We start from the raw sequence: 19419 nt of genomic DNA on the forward strand, positions 1-19419 counted from the left end.
TGATCGATTTTCAGACAATTTTGACACCTACGCACCCTCGAGTTGATCAGGAATATTTTACGCACATGCTTTGCACGAGACATGGTGAGAATTTTTTCATGCGTTGACATATGTGTATTTATTTATTTGATGAGTGACAAGGTTTTGCATAAATAACTTGCATAAATAAGGTTTGCGGTTAGTTTTTCCGACCTGGGAGTTATTTTTATATTAGCTGGCATCCAAGCAACTTAAAATTAACTCTGTAGCTTAGACAGATGAAAACGACGTTTATTTTATGAGTCAGAAGTAAAATGTAGATTTTGCATAAATAATTTGCATAAATAAGATTTCCAGCTAGTTGTTCCCAAAAAAGTTTGCACAGAAATTGAGTCTATTGATAAAATAAAGTGAAATGTACCGGATATAGTGGGAGTAGTTAGAGTCCCTTAAGACTGAAGCTACTCCTTTAGGACGGTTTATTTTACAACCTCGTTTGTCCATATGGTTTTAATTTCCTGTGTTCAGTTCATACATATTAAATGATGAGTTATAAAGAGAATCTGGTGTTGCGTCACTCTTATTATTTTTCATAACATCGGTCCGATGGTCTGAGTTAATTTGCAAGTATTTGTCTAAATTCATACATATTTCTGTGCTTATTTATACAAAAATATTTAATGAAATATCGACTTTTTTATTGATAACGGTAATTGAACGTCCATATATTACGTCGACAAAAAGGTGGGGGGGGGGTAGTTTTGAGTTGCTTATCTTAATCGTGATAAGCTTAACATGAGTAGGACAAGGGAGGGGTTAACGTGTAGTCCGAAACTGGGCTTTTCCTGATTTCTTAATATATGGACGTTCCCTAGGTATATAAAATTGGTTTTTCTAAAATGAAAAATCCCTTCATACATACTGCGTGATTATAAAGTAATAAGAAAACAACAGATCAAAGTTTAAAAAATTTGATTAAAATTATCTTTTCATTTGTTAAAAGTCTTCCAACTGGAAACGAATTCGTGATTTAAAGTTGAAAATGTAGTAAGTACGATATTTGGCTACGTCCTGGACACAGCTGAAAGTCTGGTAGTCTCAAACATGCTTCGTGCAGGTATTGATTTGGTACTCAATTAACAGTTTGTTTCTCGGTGGTATATATGCAAATTGTTCATTACCATATTACTATCCGGTAATTTCCGAGATTACCAGAGTCTTGTAAGTACATCATACTTCGATCTGTAAAGATTTTACACCATTTTTCTACTAGTTAAACAATCACCACCTTACCAATTACGGTCGTCTTATCCTAATGTCGCTTTCGGAAACGAATCTTTTCCCACAGAAGGATTACAAACTACGTAAAATTGGTTCCGATATAACCCGAACTTTGCGTTATCACATACTTCGAAATATCCGCCTTTTCTTCAAAGGAAAATATACCATTCCAAATTATATTTACGACATAAGTTCCATCTTGCGATTGACCACGTGGTCGCACATTTTGCACGTGGTGGTCACCACTTCGAAAGATGGGACAGGCATACCCACCGCACACACGAGGCATCACCGCCTTCAAACGGTCTTTTTTGTCCTGGGTTTGGCCAACCTGGCCTCCCACGTGACCACGGATTCCATCCATGTTTACCGATACAGCGGGGAGGTCGAGAATGAGTGGAAATCGACCATGATGTGGTACTTCTTAATTGTGGGCTGGCTCATATTTTGGGGTTCTTTAATCCTCTATTCGAGAGAGGATGAAGTCGCAGCCTTGATGGAGATGAATTGCCGTGTGGAACTACTAGCTTTGAGAGAAGGTAAACGGTCATCTCGCTAAAGTATATGCTCGAAATGTATGTAGGAATCGGAAGTAAAAGTAATTTTGCGTGACGGAAGAGAAAGAAATAACGTCAATTTGTGGAATTTAGAGAATCACAGCCACTCTCCCCCTCCGCAGGAGACGGGCTGATACTCTAGTATTTGATACTGTGGGATTAGTATGAAATTTTGACCCCAGAAAAATACCAACAAATTAGATAACATGTTTCGTTCGAAGTGCTTGAGTTTAAGAATTTTTGGTCAGTTTTGAAAATCTATAAATTCCTATGAGCTTTTAAATTCACAAATAAATAGTATGACAGGAGGTTTTTTGAGTCACACAAATCAATTTGAAGAGACTAAATAGTCCTCGAGTTTATAATTCGCACTATAATAGGCAGTATTTTGAAAATCCGAGGCTGGATTAGAATTCGAACTTCGAGCTCAAATTATGAAAAATAATAACAAAAATATGGACATCCTCCTTTGCCCTGGGCAATAAAATAGAATTGGTCCCATGTGCATAAATCTGATCCTGCGTTTTACATCTGAAACACCTCCATTGTAAGGCAATTAATTAACATGCAGGAGCTGCTCGTTACGTCGAGTGGAAGTTCATCATCGTCATCGGGGCCGTGTACCTCGCAATATTTACCCTTCCTCCTGGAGCCTTTCTATTTTCATGGGCGTACCCCTGCCTCCCTCAAGCCGTCACTTCCGTTATTCCGCAGTGTTCCCAGTGGAACTATGTGGGTGGACCTGTCCCCCTCTGGATGAGGTTGACCGCTGGTCTGATGTCTGGGCACATGTGGTGGCTTCAGGCAGGCACGGTCATGACCATTCTAACCCTGAATTCATACCCGGCCGGGCTTTGTAAAATATACTTCGACGTGGTCGCAAGGTAACTACAAATTTACGCGGTTTTTAAAAACTTGTACAAATTATTTAGTATCAAGTTGCCTCACCACCCTTTACGCAAATTCAGATAAGATAACTGCACACCTTACTTTTAATTGAGGTTTCAGAGCGATTAAATTCTAAGTTTGAGAAATTTATCATCAATTTAATTAATTTGAACTTTATAAAATACACGATCTCCCAATGCACGTTTGACAGAGATAAGTATTTGCAGTCGAAGAGGAGAAACCCCACGGTCAATTTGTACGATTTTCCAACTTTAAGGAGCGTTTTATCCACTTTGGATGTACATGTTTCTGTCAAACCTGAGATTGAGAAAAGATAAGAATCCTTTAACGTCAATAGATATCAGATTAACTTTCTAGTTTTCAATTCATGAGAGATAGTTTCTTTCATGTCGTTAAATTTGTGAAAGATTAAAATTAATTAATTCTTCCCAAATTTTCAAGAAATCTGAACCGCGCCGGGATTGAGGTTACCATCCGAAAATACCGAAACCTCCAAGTCCTCCTGAACCTCGTCAACGACTTGTACTCCTTCCCAGTCTTGCAATTCGTCATGGCGGGCGTCATGGTGGCCGAGATTGTCTCGTTGTACATGGTCATGTCGTCCTCCGCCAAAATTCCGATTCAGGCCACGCTCTTCTTTGGCCTCCTCAGTATCGAGATGTTCCTCACGATTCACATCTTATTCCACACGTTACGACTCCCATATTTGGAATCTGAACAGTTTCGTGGGGTAATGGCGCGCTGGACAAGAAAGAGGTCGGGGTGGGTTGTAAAATTTGAGAAATCCTTGGCCCCCCTCGCGGTGGGGATGGGGGACGGATCCTTCTTCGATAAGGGGACAGCATTTACTATTTGGGAGTATTGTATGGATAAATTGATCAGTCTGTTACTGGCTTAGTAAACATTCTGGTGGGTGGGTATGGGTGCAAATTATTTTTACAATCAAATTGTTACAATCAAATTATTACAATCAAATTAGTTCTACAATCTTTTTTCAGCATGTAATATCCCATTTAACCCCTTTAAGTGTTCAAAAAACATTTTTCATTCAAAGCTCAGTCAACCCGATTTCTGACTAAAGATTTTCAGTCATTTTCTTTCAAACTCATTTCATCTCACTTAATCTGACTTCATTCCTTACTTCGCCCCATGTAGGGCATGCAATACCGGTATTGGAGTACCGGTATTCACCGGTATTACCGAATACCGAATAGCGATATTGAAAAGCTCAATACCGGTATTCATGTTAAAAATTTGACATATTTATACCATCTTTCAGTCAAGCAAATTCCACTTATTCAACCCCAAAATTCAAATTTTTGACTGATATTAATTTTTCGCCCACACCCAACATATATTTCAGTTTAGTTTTGAATATTCTTGAACACTTACATATAGACATTCATTTATAAAGGTTCAAAAATTTGGAAACAAAATGTTTAGGCAATTGGGCTCAAGAAATTGGCGGAGAAATGCTCAATATCAAATAAGACATTTATTCAGGCAGATTGTCGTGTAGGAAAATTTCTGAAAAGCTCAAACGATTCGGATAAAGCATTTCACGTGTACGAGACTCGTAACCGATCGCGTATATGTAGAAGTCATATGAGAAAATATAAAATTGTAAATAGCCGAATTACTATTGTCAGGACGATATCAACCCCAAAAATGCTTTTTTAGGTCATGTTACAATTTAAGAGGTTTTAGAAATTATCGCTTGAAGAAATACATACTTCTTTACATACATATGTATGAATGTAAAAAAATTGATGAATTTGCAAAAGTTGCAACATTGATCAGGTCATCACGAGCTGGAGCATAATGAGCATATCAAATAATTCGTAGTTAAAAATTTTAACCGTATGTACATAATGGTTTGTCCTCACGAAACTTGTAGCTTCGAACCTCTATAATTTCATTTGTAATGAGCTCTATGACTAGCCTTTTTTGTTAAATATGCATGTTCATTTTAGTAACAATATGATTGCGCATCAGCATTTAATGTCTTGCAGATTTTTTACCGTGTATGCGTTGACTCATATGATCATTTTCATAGGTTATTTCATATTTAACATATGGTGTCGGTAATACCGCTATTACCGAAGGTCCCAATACCGAAAATACCGAATACAGGTTTTGGAAAATACTACCGGTATTGCATGTCCTAGCCCCATGTGTTAAGCATAGAGTGTGAAAAATGAAAGGCGTGAAAAATTTTTCATTCACAATGACTCATCCGAAATGACTGAATCTTTCACTCATTTTCATTCAAATGACAGGAAACTTATTTGCGTTCACTATCATTCTCTATCATAATCAATCACATGAGTGAAAGTGAACAGGTATGATGTATACTCAATCTAGAGTAAATTTGACGACTCTGTATGGTGACATTTAATTATTGAGGAAGTTCATATTGCAAACATACATACACTGACAGGGAACCTTCTGAGGTGCCGGTCGTACCTAGGGTACGCACTATGTTTTTTAGAATCTACTAGGATCCTAGATGAAGGATCACCTCATATTTACGTGCAAAACTTATATTTGGCGCCGTGACGTGGCGCCAAATTCGCTAAAATTGAATGTTTTTATTTGTAAAACCGCCATAACTTTTGAAATTTTGGACGGATTTTTAAAATTTGTGACAAAAATCCTGACAACGGGTTCAACTTTCATATGTCACGAAATTTTTCCGGTTTAAAGTTTTTGCAAAATTTCACAATTCTCTTAGAAATGGGGGTTCGTCGAAAAAATTATAAAAATTTCTCAAGAATACAAAATTTTTGATTTCTTATTTTTTTTCTTAAAACTTCGACTTTTGTGATCATTTTAAGTACAAAATTATGAAAATCCTACGGAAACTGTAAAAGGTATTTAGGCTTCAAATTGGTCGATAATGAGAATTTTTAAGTTTGGCCCCACGGCTCGGCGCCAAATATGAGTTTTGCACGTAAATATCAGTGGATCCTTAATCTAGGCTCCCACTAGATTCAAAAAAACATGGTGGGTACCCTGGGTACGACCGGCACCTCAGAAGGTTCCCTTGTGAGTGGTTCTGCATAACATTTGCGATAATTTTGCCAATAAGTATCGACTATAGGCTATGCTCATGAGTTAATACGTGTCTACAATTTATTAAACCAGTAGTCTAATTCCTCATTATTAGCAGAAAGGAGATCATCTGTGTCACGCAGAATTCCTGCACTACGTGGTGTCGGTAATACCGCTACCAGAACACCTACCAGAGGTGTCAACACGTCGACAAAGTTGTTGCCAGACATTAACCTCAACGGGGCCAGCGATTTGTGAATCTTTCTCTGAAATTTCTTCGTATTCTTTCCTTTGCACGACTTAATCCACTTTCTGCTAGCAGTGTTCACCTTTGCCGCTGAAGAGAAGATTTGCAGGGTAAAAGCCAAGTCAAAAAGATATATCAGCAAGAACATGGCCGTTACAAGGGAATCAACCTGTTCAAAAAATATTCAAAATTCATTCAATTTAAACATTCGAAAAAATTATTCTTTTACTCAAAATTGGGGAATAAATAATTTTGCACTTTGCATTCGTATCGTCTCAAATTGTCATTATGGTGTACGTGGATTTCTCAACACACCCCATGAATCAAGCATAGAGTGTAAAATGAATAACAATCGAAATTGTTCCTTCATTCTTCATAAATATGAGGCGAATTCATTCAATTTTTGTTCATTACAAAATTTTGGAAACCCTGTTTCTTAGTGAATTTGTTGAATGAGTAATTTATTCATTCCCTATTGTGAACAGGTATGTACAATAATGCCGACATGTATATACCTGGTTCGACAGGTGCATCGTGATGACCGCGAAGGACACGAAGATTTGCAATGACGGGCCGTCTTCAATAAAATTGTGTTTCTCGTGCAGGCGTTCAAGATCTTCTCGAACATTTGCACTTTCCTGTATTCGATTTGAGAGATTAATCCTGCTTCACATTTCCGGATAAATGTTTGACATTCAATCCACAGAGAGATGACCCCGGTTAGGAGCACGGTGACAACATAGTACGTCGAGCCAAGGGCGATCTGAGAGATCACAGTTATCTAATTTATTAGCCAGACAAAGAGTATGCTTGATTTTGATTACCAATTGAATATAATTAATTAGTACCACAGAGACTAATTAATTAGTACCACAGAGACTAATTAATTAGTATTTAATTACAAAATCTAAAAAAACTATCAATTAATTTTAGCTTAAATAGCGACTGAATTCAATTATGAGAAAAATCGTTAATTATTTGATCAGGGAATTTTCCTATAAATTACCAAATTAAATAGCCCCGTTCGAAAGTTCAAAATCTTATCCTTCTAATTACAAATTAAGTAGGGCATTCACTATAAGTTCGTATTTTCGTATCGCAACATAACTTTTTCGAAAAGGCGAATTTTGCGAAGCAACGAAATGAAAACTATTCGCAGATGAAAATTTTTATTTAAATGTCTCGAATTTTGTAATGAGAAAAATTTGTAACTTACCATTAGTTACCGAAGTTTGCCAAAGTTGAAATTTACCAAATAAGAAATTTCAAAAATTCAAAAGCCCAAACTTCCCTAACTAACAGAGATTTATGGAGCTTCCCCATTGAAAAATTGACTATTTTGCGAACTAAATACGAACCTTGAAGATGCGCAAGTTCGCAAATCAATTTTCAAGCCAAATTGTTTTGCGAACGATGATAACGATGCGAATTCGAAATGAATACCTTCAATATATTGAAGGTATTCATTTCGAATTCTTGTGAGCGATATTGAGCGAATTTGTAGGGCTTTCTAATTAATTATATAATTAATTAGAAAGCCCTACATACCTGCATGTAGACGCCAAACTCTAAAAGTGCGAACTGGATGTGGATGCATGCCTTCCCAACGGAACAAAATTCCAGGACGGCGTCTTCTCGACACACGATCGAGCTGACGACTCCCGGTTGACGGTAGAACGAGGGGGAGGATGCCGTAAGTCAGAGACACTGTGCAGCTTGAAACCATCAGGGCGTCCAGGAAGAGGCGAGCGAAGGTTAGAATCATCTTCTCCTTTCGAGTGTAGGCAATGTCTGGAAGAAAAATTTGGAAAAATATAAATAGTTTTAGGAAATTTGATCATCCGAATTATCCCCGGCCGGTGACTATGAAAGGGGTGTACCATCAAGTACCACTAGTAATCATCCCGTCCGGTCTATACCTGTTCACTTTCATTCATGTGACTGATTATGATAGAGAATTAAAATGAATTTCCTGTGATTTGAATGAAGATGAGTGAAAGATTCAGACATTACCGATGAGCGAGTGTGAATGAAAGATTTTTCACCCTTTTCATTTTTCACCCCATGCAGAGTACATGGGGCCAAGTAAGAAATGAAGTCAGATCAATGAAATGAAATGAAATGAGTTTGAGCGAAAATGACTGAAATCTTTAGTCTGAAATGAGGGGACTTTGAATGAAAAAATTTTTGAACAGGTATGGCGTAGTCCGGAAACCAATCATCGATAATTCTTTAGTAGTACTTGCTTTTTCATAAAAACATGTTTATGCACCTGTCGTGGAAAAGATGAAATTCAGAAATTTGCAGCGGGACATAATCCGCCGATAGTTCGAATCGAAGCAGAAACGGGATCACCGTTAGGGTCATTATCGCGATACCCATGCCACGTTGGATAAGACAGGTCGCCTTGGTGACGACGGACCAGATCTGTATCGTAATCACGGCCAGCTGCAGAATCGTTCCGACATGAACAATTTTACTATTGAGTTTTGTAATTAACTTTATTTTGCCCAGGTTTTCATCCCATGTTACAAACGTGGCGGGAAAATAATCACCCAGTTTAAGGTGGCGTTTGATAGAGTGTGAACTCGCTGTTTTACTCATATTTATGTAAAGATCGGTGATTTAAAAAATCGTTGACTGCTAAATATCTTGTAGAATATGTACTCGTACTGGTAGTGGTTTGGTTACAACTTCCCAGCGAATTGGAGTAAGTTGTTTGTTTCGAACGGAAAACTGTTCGCCATAACAACATTACACAACGGTAATACCCGTTGTTACCAATGCCGGGGGAGTCATTACTCCGGTCAGAAACGATTTGATACTGGTTTCCTAACAATAGAAAAAATATTGAATACCAAAATACGAAAATACGAAACGCTGGGTGGCTACTAAATAAGTGAAATACATACACATCAATTTACATATATCGACTTGAAGTCAAGCCTACTTATGGTCCATCCAGAAAGTCCTGAGCATCGGCCAATGTTAATAATACTAAAAGGCTAAATGGCCGACCTCTCCATAAGTAATAACATGTAAAGTTTCGAAATTAATTGCACGGCCATTTCTCGATGGATTTTCAAGATGGCGTACATTTTGGAAACCTTGGACCCTTGGGAAAAATATTCATTTTCAGAATTTTCAAATTCGACCCCACCCCCTCGAAATCCAGGTCATAAGGTCAAAAAACAAGTGACACTTCTCTCTCGGATTTTAAAATTCTACGACGGGATTCAACGGACCTGGGTATAAATTCTTTGCGGCACTAGCCAGGTCATCATATTCAGGGACTAATAGACCACACCCCCTGCTTTGGAGTCATCGTGGGGGTGGTCAAATATCAAATTAGCACATTTCATGTAGAAAAAATAACCCCCCACCGTAGTTTCCGAAATTCAACGTCGCGAATAAACGTAGTCTTACCAAGGCCCCCTGTGTGAATGACATTCCATTGTAGTAGACCCCATGGCGACAGGGGGTGTGGTTATCAGCGCTTCTGCCAATACATTACCAATGCACGCCATGCGACATATCATTCTTCTCAGGACGGTAAGGAGATTTCAATGGCATACTTAAAATTTAAATATGCCACACCCCTTGTGGGTGTGGCCGTCACTGTGCAATGAATCGAGATAAACCTGGTCATGCGACATATCAATTTTCTCAGCTCGCCGAGGGGGTTTAAGTGACGTAGTTTAAATTTAATAAACCACACCCCCTGTGGGTGTGGCTGTCGCTATTCAGTGAATGTACCTAAACCTGGTCATGCGACATATCAATTTTCTCAGCTCGCCGAGGGGGTTTAAGTGACGTAGTTTAAATTTAATAAACCACACCCCCTGTGGGTGTGGCTGTCGCTATCCAGTGAATCGAAGTAAACCTGGTCAAGCGACATATAAATTTAGGACGTTAAGTAGATTTCAGTGATATCAACAGACAATACCAACGTACGTCAAAAATCGTTTTTCTAATTTGGACTAAAGGTTCGCCATCATTATACAGAATAAACCGTAGTAACGTTAGAAGTAGCTGACCCTGTAATAACTTTGCACCAAAGATGCGGAGTAACCCGAAAAACTTAATCCACGGTTTGTATACAATTCTGCACAAATGGTGCAGAATAAACGGCTAAGATACATACAAATGGTTTATATTATTTTGCACCAATAGTGGAAAATAAGCGAGGAAAATTGATCCATAAATTTCGCATAATTTCTACCATTTCAGCCACAACCATGGGGATGACTTTCTGCTGATTTGTCTGCACTTTTGGGGCGTATGAAATCAATTAGCCCAATTGTTTGGCACCGTTATGCCTTATCGCTTGTTGGACACGAATGGTGCCACGAATTTCCTAAAAAATGGCCATGGTCCTATTTAATTAGCATCAATGGATGCCAAAAACACATTAACAGACAGACGGACAGACAGACAGACGGACAAGAGGAATTCAATAGCTCCCGTGCTACGCAGGGTGAGCTAATAATTAAAGTTCAGGAAATACGTTCCGGAAATAGTGCTTCATTGTACCCCCTTCTGTAAACTCATTTGACGCGATCAACTGCGATTGTTAGTTTTTTTGCTGCCTTCAACATTGCTACCATGAACAGCGATTTTTCAGTCGGAATTCAGTGACTTCGGGGTCAAATTTGCTCAGAAGCCATACCCAAGGAGGTATAAAAATGGCGCGTCCTTACCAGTTATCCGGAATGGTTCCTTCAAACTCCACATGTCGTTGTTATCAACACAGCCAGGGGCGTATTTCCAGAACTTTAATTATTCTCTATAATGATGGCGAACCTTCAGTCCAAATTAGAAAAACGATTTTTGACATACGTTGGTATTGTCTGTTGATACCACTGAAATCTACTTAACGTCGTAAGAAAATTGATATGTCGTGTGACCAGGTTTACTTTGATTCACTGGTTAGCGACAGCCGCACCCACAGGGGGTGTGGTTTATTAAATTTTAACGATGTCACGGAAATCTAATTAACATCCTAAGAAAATTGATATGTCGCATGACCTGGTTTACTTCGAATAACTGAATAGCTACAGCCACACCCACAGGGGGTGTGGCATTTTAAATTCTACCGATACCACGGAAATCTACTTAACGTCGTAAGAAAATTGATATGTCGCTTGACCAGGTTTACTTCGATTCACTGGATAGCGTCAGCCACACCCACAGGGGGTGTGGTTTATTAAATTTAAACTACGTCACTTAAACCCCCTCGGCGAGCTGAGAAAATTGATATGTCGCATGACCAGGTTTAGGTACATTCACTGAATAGCGACAGCCACACCCACAGGGGGTGTGGTTTATTAAATTTAAACTACGTCACTTAAACCCCCTCGGCGAGCTGAGAAAATTGATATGTCGCATGACCAGGTTTATCTCGATTCATTGCACAGTGACGGCCACACCCACAAGGGGTGTGGCATATTTAAATTTTAAGTATGCCATTGAAATCTCCTTACCGTCCTGAGAAGAATGATATGTCGCATGGCGTGCATTGGTAATGTATTGGCAGAAGCGCTGATAACCACACCCCCTGTCGCCATGGGGTCTACTACAATGGAATGTCATTCACACAGGGGGCCTTGGTAAGACTACGTTTATTCGCGACGTTGAATTTCGGAAACTACGGTGGGGGGTTATTTTTTCTACATGAAATGTGCTAATTTGATATTTGACCACCCCCACGATGACTCCAAAGCAGGGGGTGTGGTCTATTAGTCCCTGAATATGATGACCTGGCTAGTGCCGCAAAGAATTTATACCCAGGTCCGTTGAATCCCGTCGTAGAATTTTAAAATCCGAGAGAGAAGTGTCACTTGTTTTTTGACCTTATGACCTGGATTTCGAGGGGGTGGGGTCGAATTTGAAAATTCTGAAAATGAATATTTTTCCCAAGGGTCCAAGGTTTCCAAAATGTACGCCATCTTGAAAATCCATCGAGAAATGGCCGTGCAATTAATTTCGAAACTTTACATGTTATTACTTATGGAGGGGTCCGCCAATTAACCTCCCGAGAATTCCCTTGCTCAGGACTTTCTGGATGAACGATAATAATTTGGAGCGAAAATAATCCTTGCACTCTTAGAAATCTGGTATTAAATCATAACTGACACGGGTTCGTAAATATATGTCTGACGCTACCGGTATGATAATAATGGGAATTACCGTTTAGAAATGTTGTGATCACGCAAAATTTACCACTCAGAAATAAATCAAGTTTGTACTACCAAGTTTGTATTAACTTCTTACCGGATTTGTACATTGGTAATTGCTTTTGTGCATGACCAGGCAATTTTAATTTATTTCTTACATTCTTCCCGATCTTGCATTTTCTCATGTTTGAAATAAATCTCGCAACAATTCTGATTTGAAAGATGAAAGAGATTTGAAAGATTTGATTTAGCGAAACAAATAGCTTGCGATCTGGAAGTGTTATAATCTCTTTTTAAATTACACGCATTTAATATACTCATTATACACATATTATTAACGTTTCTTTGTAAAATTCCACCATATTTTTCCATTCTGCTGGTAAAAAAGCAAGTATTAAAGTGATAATAATAATACCAGACATATCGTATTACCAAATATCGCACGGGTGGCACACTAAAGTGCAGAGATGTTCAATTACAAATGGAAGTAATTAATTCTTAATTACTCCGTCTGCGAAAATTGGAGTTAAGTACCAATTACAAGCGTCTTTGTCCAGTAATTGAACTTAATTATCAATTACAATTACATTTAATTGATGTTCAATTACCAGTTACCAATTAGTAATTGAAAGTCAATTACTTAGTTACTAATTACTTAATTACTAATTGCTAATTACTTAATTAGTAATTACTTCATTACTAATTACTTAATTACTAATTATTTAATCCTCATACTTAAAATTAATTAAACGCTATATATGGCTAACTTTTTTCGACCAAAAGAGTCATTTCGAAATAGGATAAAACTTTTATAAATATCTTGGTACAACAAACAGTTCAAAAGCAGTTTTAAATTGTTGTGGATCTTTACTCTAGATAGATAATGTTATTTTCTAATTACAACATTAGAATTGTTAGTGCGTACATTTCTATCTATTGTATTTTTCCTGACTCTGACAAGCGAGATTAAGTAATTGATCAAAGTAATCGAGTATTCAATTACTAATTACTACAGTAATTAAGTACTTCGAATTTTAATTACTCCAGGTCCTTAAAATACTTATGTACTTTGAAAAATACTGGAGTAATTGAAGTCAATTATCAATTACCAATTACTTCAAGTTCGATAAGTAAGTAAGTAATTAAGTACAAAAGTAATCAAAAGTTCAGCCCAAGAATGGTTACGTATGATTCGATATGAAGAGCAAGAAATCTCCATGAAATTGTGCATGAGATTTTGCATGAAAATATGCATGCAAAATGTGGATGAAATTTGGCACGTTGTGTTGCAACACCCTCTTCTGGCTCACTGCGCGTGCATCTCTGGGCTGGCCAGGTTTCCCTCGATTTCCAAACCCACAGTTGAAAAGTGCCTGCCTCTTCGAAAATAAATTAAATATTTCGTCAAATAAAGTACAAAATTTGGACGGAGGTTTTTTTTGAATCTTAATAAAGTTGGGAACTAAATTATCGTGAAACTTTGCACAAAATGGCAGCCGCAGAAGCCCTAACGAATGCACTGGTAATACATAAAAATACTGATTTAAAATTTTAAAAAAGTCGAAAAATTAAAAATCACTTAACATTTTGGCGTGATTTTTAATTTTTTGTTTGGTATTTATACCAAGGTAATTCACGCAGTCTTTAAAAACTTTGTAAAATCTGTAAACATTTACAAATATTTCGTAGGAATTGTTGAATAGCGTAGAAATTGGTGTAATTTTTTATCAGAGCATGGGCGTCTTTTTTATTTCGAAAACGTTTTTCAAAATCATGTTACACAATTTACGGATTTTACGAAGTTACCAAGTACTGCGTGAATTGTCTCATTGCTCGGCGAGTAAAATGTAGGTAATCAGTTTTTCCGATATTTGGTACTTTTGTATAAACTCTATAATTGATAATGCACAAGTTGTAATATTTGACTTTTCACTTCAGATAACAAAATACGGCTGAGTACATAACAAGAAATTTTGGAATTTCTCCTAAGTTTCCACCAGATTACGAAATATCGCAATATATAAGCTGACCAAATCGTGTCAAGTCAAGTGTCACATTTTAATTACAAACCTTACACAGTTACGAAGGTTACAAACGTTTCCGTGTATGAACTTTTACGAAACGTATTTATGCATTTCGTAAAAGTTCAGAGATCAAATTTCCTCAAAAATATATATAAAAATTCGTAAAACGTTTACTCCGTTACAAACGTTTCCTCATTACAATTTTCATAATAAGTTTCCCATTTCATATTTCCACAGATCGTCGATGCCATCCTCAAACGTTGTCCCGACCCCTCCGACATTATCCAGTTTCGGCTCGTGTCCACCCTCTGGAACGAAGTCATCCTCTCCTTCAACTCGCCCCCCCGGGTCACCGTCCACCTCAACCGGGTCGTCCCATGGCGCGGCCAGGTCGCCCAGGGCCCCTTCATCAGCCGCCGCAAGTTATCCTCCTTCCCGCAAAAACTCCTCAAATCCGTCGCCCTCATCGCGCACCCCGACCACGACGCCATCCTCCCCCAAGCGATCGACCTCCTCGCCCACGCCAAAGTCAGTCCCCACATCCAACACCTTTCCGTCCTGGGGGGCGCCTCCGTGGGGAAATTTGTGCACCATATTTTCGCAAAATGCGAATTCGAAAACCTCAAAAATTTGCGGGTCGTCCTCGATGAAGAAAGAGTGCACACCTACCAGCGCCGCTACCGCGACGATGTCACCTTGCCGGAAGTGTCCAACCCAGAAATTTCCGAAAAACCTAAACTCCTCAAAATTCAATACATCGTAGAATCCAAAGTTTTCCTGGGTTCCGACGTGTCGGAAGAGCAGCAGAAGTTTTTAGGTTTTTTGCTAGCCGTGACGCCGAATTTAGAAAGTTTACGAGTTAAGGATGACTATTTTTCGGAACTTCCCGCCATTCTTGGAAACTTGTCAGAGTTCAGGTTTACTTGGAATATTAGATTGGATAATACGCCGGATATGGTAACGTTGCGAAATTTGAATAAGTTTCTGGAAATTGTGAAAGTTTCCTTGGAGCGGTTGCAGTTAACCGTGGGTTTTACGGGGTCTCGGAGGTCGTACGATTTTGCCCAGTTTAGCGGCGAGTTTCGTTTTCCGGCGGACGGGATTAAAAACTTGAAATGGTTTGAGAACGGGGCCATGCGGATTTTCAAGTGTGGAGTGCGGGATTTGGAGAAAATGGGGAAATTACAGCATTTGGACTTGTGCGAGATTCCGAATGAGGTTTTGCAAAAGGCGAATGTTTATATGGGGAATATTTTAAAGAGGAATAAGGCGTGTTGGGGGGGAGTTACGAATTTGAAACTGTGTTGGATTGAGGATCTTGAGTTGCTGGAGAAAATTGGTGAGTTTGGAGGGTTTTTGACGGGATTAATTTTAATTAAGGATCGTTCATAAATTATTGTGGAGGAAAGGTCGATCTAAAAATCGTAATTTTTTCGCTGATTTTTTCATGAAAACTAAAGCAAATTTTATCCTTGGCAATTTTTAAGTTTTTGCAACCGAATTATTTGTAAACTGCCCCTTCCCCATAAACATTAGTTTCTGTCTAATATTTATTTTAAACCGACACAGGTCCATCGTTCCCGTCTCTGAGGCGACTAAATATCAACGTTCGGCTCTGGAACGTCAACCGGGGCGAGTTGAACATTTTCCTGCGAATGATTTTCGAAAGGTTGGCTTCCATCAAGGCGTTGACCCACATTTCCGTGGGGGCTCCCTTTCCCACCAGATTTTCCGGATTTGTCGACTTCCTGGAATATTTGGCGACATCTTTTCAAGGTGAGAATTTCCCAGATTTCGAAACAAAGTGTACTTAGAAATTGAGACAATTGACGCAGTCCTTGATAACATTGTAAGTAAAGTCCGTAAATTATGAAAACTTATTTACGGAAGCTTACAAAATGTTATAAATATTGGGAAGGAAAATTAGTTACAAATTTGTGTAAACTTAATCATATCAAGGGCGTCTCTTTGGTTTGTAAAAGTGTGTAAAGTTATTATACCAAACGCACGGATTCCCTGATTAATTGATTTCTTCATTGTCAAATTGGCAACCTTCTAAAAAAAGGTCCGCACATGTGATGTGATGCACACGTGATTCCTTGATTTATACGTATGCGTCTTGAGTCATTAATTCTTATCTTTATTAACAGATGTGAGCGAGGTGCGCCTGGAGCACTGCACGTGCGACGAGTGGACAGAGGACGGCCCGTTCCAGCGGTTTTACGTCCCCGCCGAAGTTGACGCCAAACAAATGCGCCGATTTCGCTCCCTGGTTCCCGCACTTTTGGGGTGTCGGGAATTAACCGAAATCACCGGCGTGGATATCGCCCGCCTTCAAAAGGGCCTCGTTTTTCGGAAAGGCTCCCCATTCCAGAGTGAATTACCATGGAAGTAAAATAATTAGGCCGGGAAAAATTACTCTTCGTCTTTTTAACCCGGGTTTTACTAATTTATGTAAAACGTATTGTATTCCTCGTTGCATGCAACCAACATGGATTGCACTGTTAAAAATAATATGATCGAGTATATTTTTACAAAACTTGTCAATCTTATCAACGTCAAATTTTTGTATAGCGTTTACCTTGTTATGTAAACCATTATTCATTATGTAAGTTAGTTAAATAACATGATTTTTTCAATTAGTCTTAAAATATGCGTGTTAAACTCCGCATTAAAACAATGAAAATCTCTAAAAAATAAAAAAATAGTGTTTAAATATGTTTATGTTTATAATATAATTATATATGTTATATATTATTATTATATATTGTTATATATATATTGCTATTTTTATTATATTATTATATAATTATTATTATATATATAATTTATATAGTTAAATTATATGGTTATATATGTATTTCATGCTACAATATTTTGCATTGTTAAGTTTTTCATTTAAATTATGGCAATAAATTGAAATTATGAACACAACATCATTATTCAATATTGCTTGACACTTTATCATTCTATACATGTTGCGACAAATGAATTGTTTCCAACACAAATTTCATTTTTTTTCAAGAAATTAAAGTTTAATTATCATGCACTAAAAAAATGGTGGGAGCGGACCGTTGCTAAGTTGGAGATTGAGATGAACCCCTAGGTCAAATCCGGGCCAAGTCATCTCACACGCTCCAGTGGGGAGTCAATCGATCGGTCTAGATGATACGATCACTTTGGTCTATATTATAGAATTTTGTGAAATAAAAATTGGCTGTGAAATTACTGAAAAACGTATATTTTGGAGATTTACTTCAAAATAAACGTTTTAGTTTTCGAATAATTCATTTGTCGCAACCGTATGGGGCACCACCCCAGAGAAACGATGTCAGTTAATCGTGGTCATTATTAACACATGAGTATAAAAATATTTTTAGCAAAAAAATGCCTTGAGATTGGTGACCAATTTTTATCAAAAGCATATATTTCCACAGGTTACCAATTTATTGCATTACGTTAATTTAAATTGCTTTAGGCAAATTTGTATTCAGATATTGTGCCCCACAAAATGATAATGCATTTTTAATGAGGATGTATTTTTTATTCTATTACACAATTACACTCCAATTAACTGACTGTTCACGATCAGAATACTTTTTCAAGCTTACGCCAATATTGACACGAATTTGGGCTTCGATAAGAAAAGTATTCGGAAAGTATTCACACGGTTTTTGCAATCAGTCACTTTTTCCATGCCGGACTGAATCTGGCAAGGTGTTAATTGTAACCATCTCCAAACTTAAATATGGTATAATTTTACGTGCATAATTGATATGCTGGTCAGGGTCAAGGTTAAGGTTAAAACGGAACCAAAACAAACATCATTATTTTCAAACTCGAAAAATTCCAAGCGTAGTTACCAATCTGGAAAATAGATTATTGTTCTGTTCAATAACTCGATTTCCGACATCATATCCAAGCGTAATTTATATTTCCTAAACCAGTTTAGATATTGAACTGATTGAATGTCGATACAATTTTTTTTACAAAAAAATAATTCTGGCTGTTGATCGTGAAACGACTTCCCTGATCAGTATTTTTCGAAATTTTGACATAGAAACATAGAAAATTTCGTTGTTTCTGAAGTTTTAGCCCGAACCAGGGCTTATGTTATTGTCATGTCCGTCTGTCCGTCTGTCTTTCGATAGCTCTCGAATGAGTTGACAGATTTTTACCAAATTTGGTACAGGGATGCATCTGGGCAATGCAACGACCCAGTTCGAAAATGGGTTAAATCAGAAAAGATTTGGACCGGTGGGGGTCATATAAGAGGGTGGGGTATTATGCATCAAAATTTCAAAATTGTGATAGAAAGCTGAAATTTGGCAGAGAGGTTGCTAATGGCTCCTAATAAAAGAATATAAAGTGAAATTGGAAAACTTTTCAACCGGAGGTAGCCTATGGGGGTGATCCATGCCGATTTTTCAAAATCATCCAATCTGGCTGAAATTTGACGTAGAGGTTGGTACTGACCCCTGATGGAGGAATATGAAGTGAAATTGGTAAAATTTTTGTGTATAGGAACCCTTTTGAAAGAGTATAAACAAAAAGTAATCAGAGGTACTAAGAGATGACCAACACCGATTTCTAAAAGTTTATACATTCAGCTCAAATTTAGCATAAAGTCAAAAACCTACTCCAAGCAACTTTGTGGGGCCTTTTTAGATGGCAATAATACCATCTTGGTAGTCGATGGCAACAGATTTGGGTGGAAATGACCCCCACCGACTAACCACCTGACCGATCATGCCCATCTTTGAACTCATCCTTACTTTTAACCCAAAGATGAAGCTGGCAAAATTTCAAGTCGATAGCTTGTGTTTAAAGAAAGTTATCGTGCGCACAGACAGACACACGGACGGACAGACAGACATCCTGGCAAATCTATAAGGCCATCTTAAAAGGCCTAAAAATAACTTACGATTAGAATTTAGGCGGGTCGAATTTCGAAATTTTTAAATAGAAAATTCTGAGAAACATGAGTTTAGTAATAAATCCTGGTTCGGGCTAAACAAAGCTGTACTGATAGGTTTTATAAATGATTTCGTAAAATTATGCCGGTCTATCAATAACTTTTAAATGCACTCATCATAATGCATTTTTGCAAGAATTTACGCTGTTTTTTTACGGTAACCAGGCAACTTCACTAAAAATTTCGAAAAATGCTGATCAGGCAAGTCGTTTTACGA

The 19419-nt window shown here is 37.8% G+C and overlaps 1 protein-coding gene across 1 annotated transcript; it reads left to right on the top strand.

Moving 5' to 3' along the window:
* The first annotated feature begins 13573 nt into the window (after positions 1-13573).
* LOC118433280 lies at positions 13574-16891 on the top strand. The gene is made up of 4 exons (XM_035845056.1): positions 13574-13725; positions 14465-15566; positions 15797-16003; positions 16378-16891. Exons 1-4 carry the CDS (start codon positions 13693-13695, stop codon positions 16620-16622), a joined length of 1587 nt encoding a protein of 528 aa, XP_035700949.1. The 5' UTR covers positions 13574-13692; the 3' UTR covers positions 16623-16891.
* Positions 16892-19419: the final 2528 nt, after the last annotated feature.

This window comes from Folsomia candida, unplaced genomic scaffold, assembly GCF_002217175.1.
Source record: "Folsomia candida strain VU population unplaced genomic scaffold, ASM221717v1 Fcan01_Sc046, whole genome shotgun sequence".
In the NCBI taxonomy this organism is placed as follows: domain Eukaryota; kingdom Metazoa; phylum Arthropoda; class Collembola; order Entomobryomorpha; family Isotomidae; genus Folsomia; species Folsomia candida.

What these genes read in the sequence shown, in the direction of transcription:
- LOC118433280 (XM_035845056.1), top strand. Translation starts at nt 13,693, where the DNA reads ATGGCAGCCGCAGAAGCCCTAACGAATGCACTG. An exon ending in AAGCCCTAACGAATGCACTG is followed by an intron (nt 13,726 to 14,464) that starts GTAATACATAAA and finishes ATATTTCCACAG; the next exon opens with ATCGTCGATGCCATCCTCAA. An exon ending in TGAGTTGCTGGAGAAAATTG is followed by an intron (nt 15,567 to 15,796) that starts GTGAGTTTGGAG and finishes AAACCGACACAG; the next exon opens with GTCCATCGTTCCCGTCTCTG.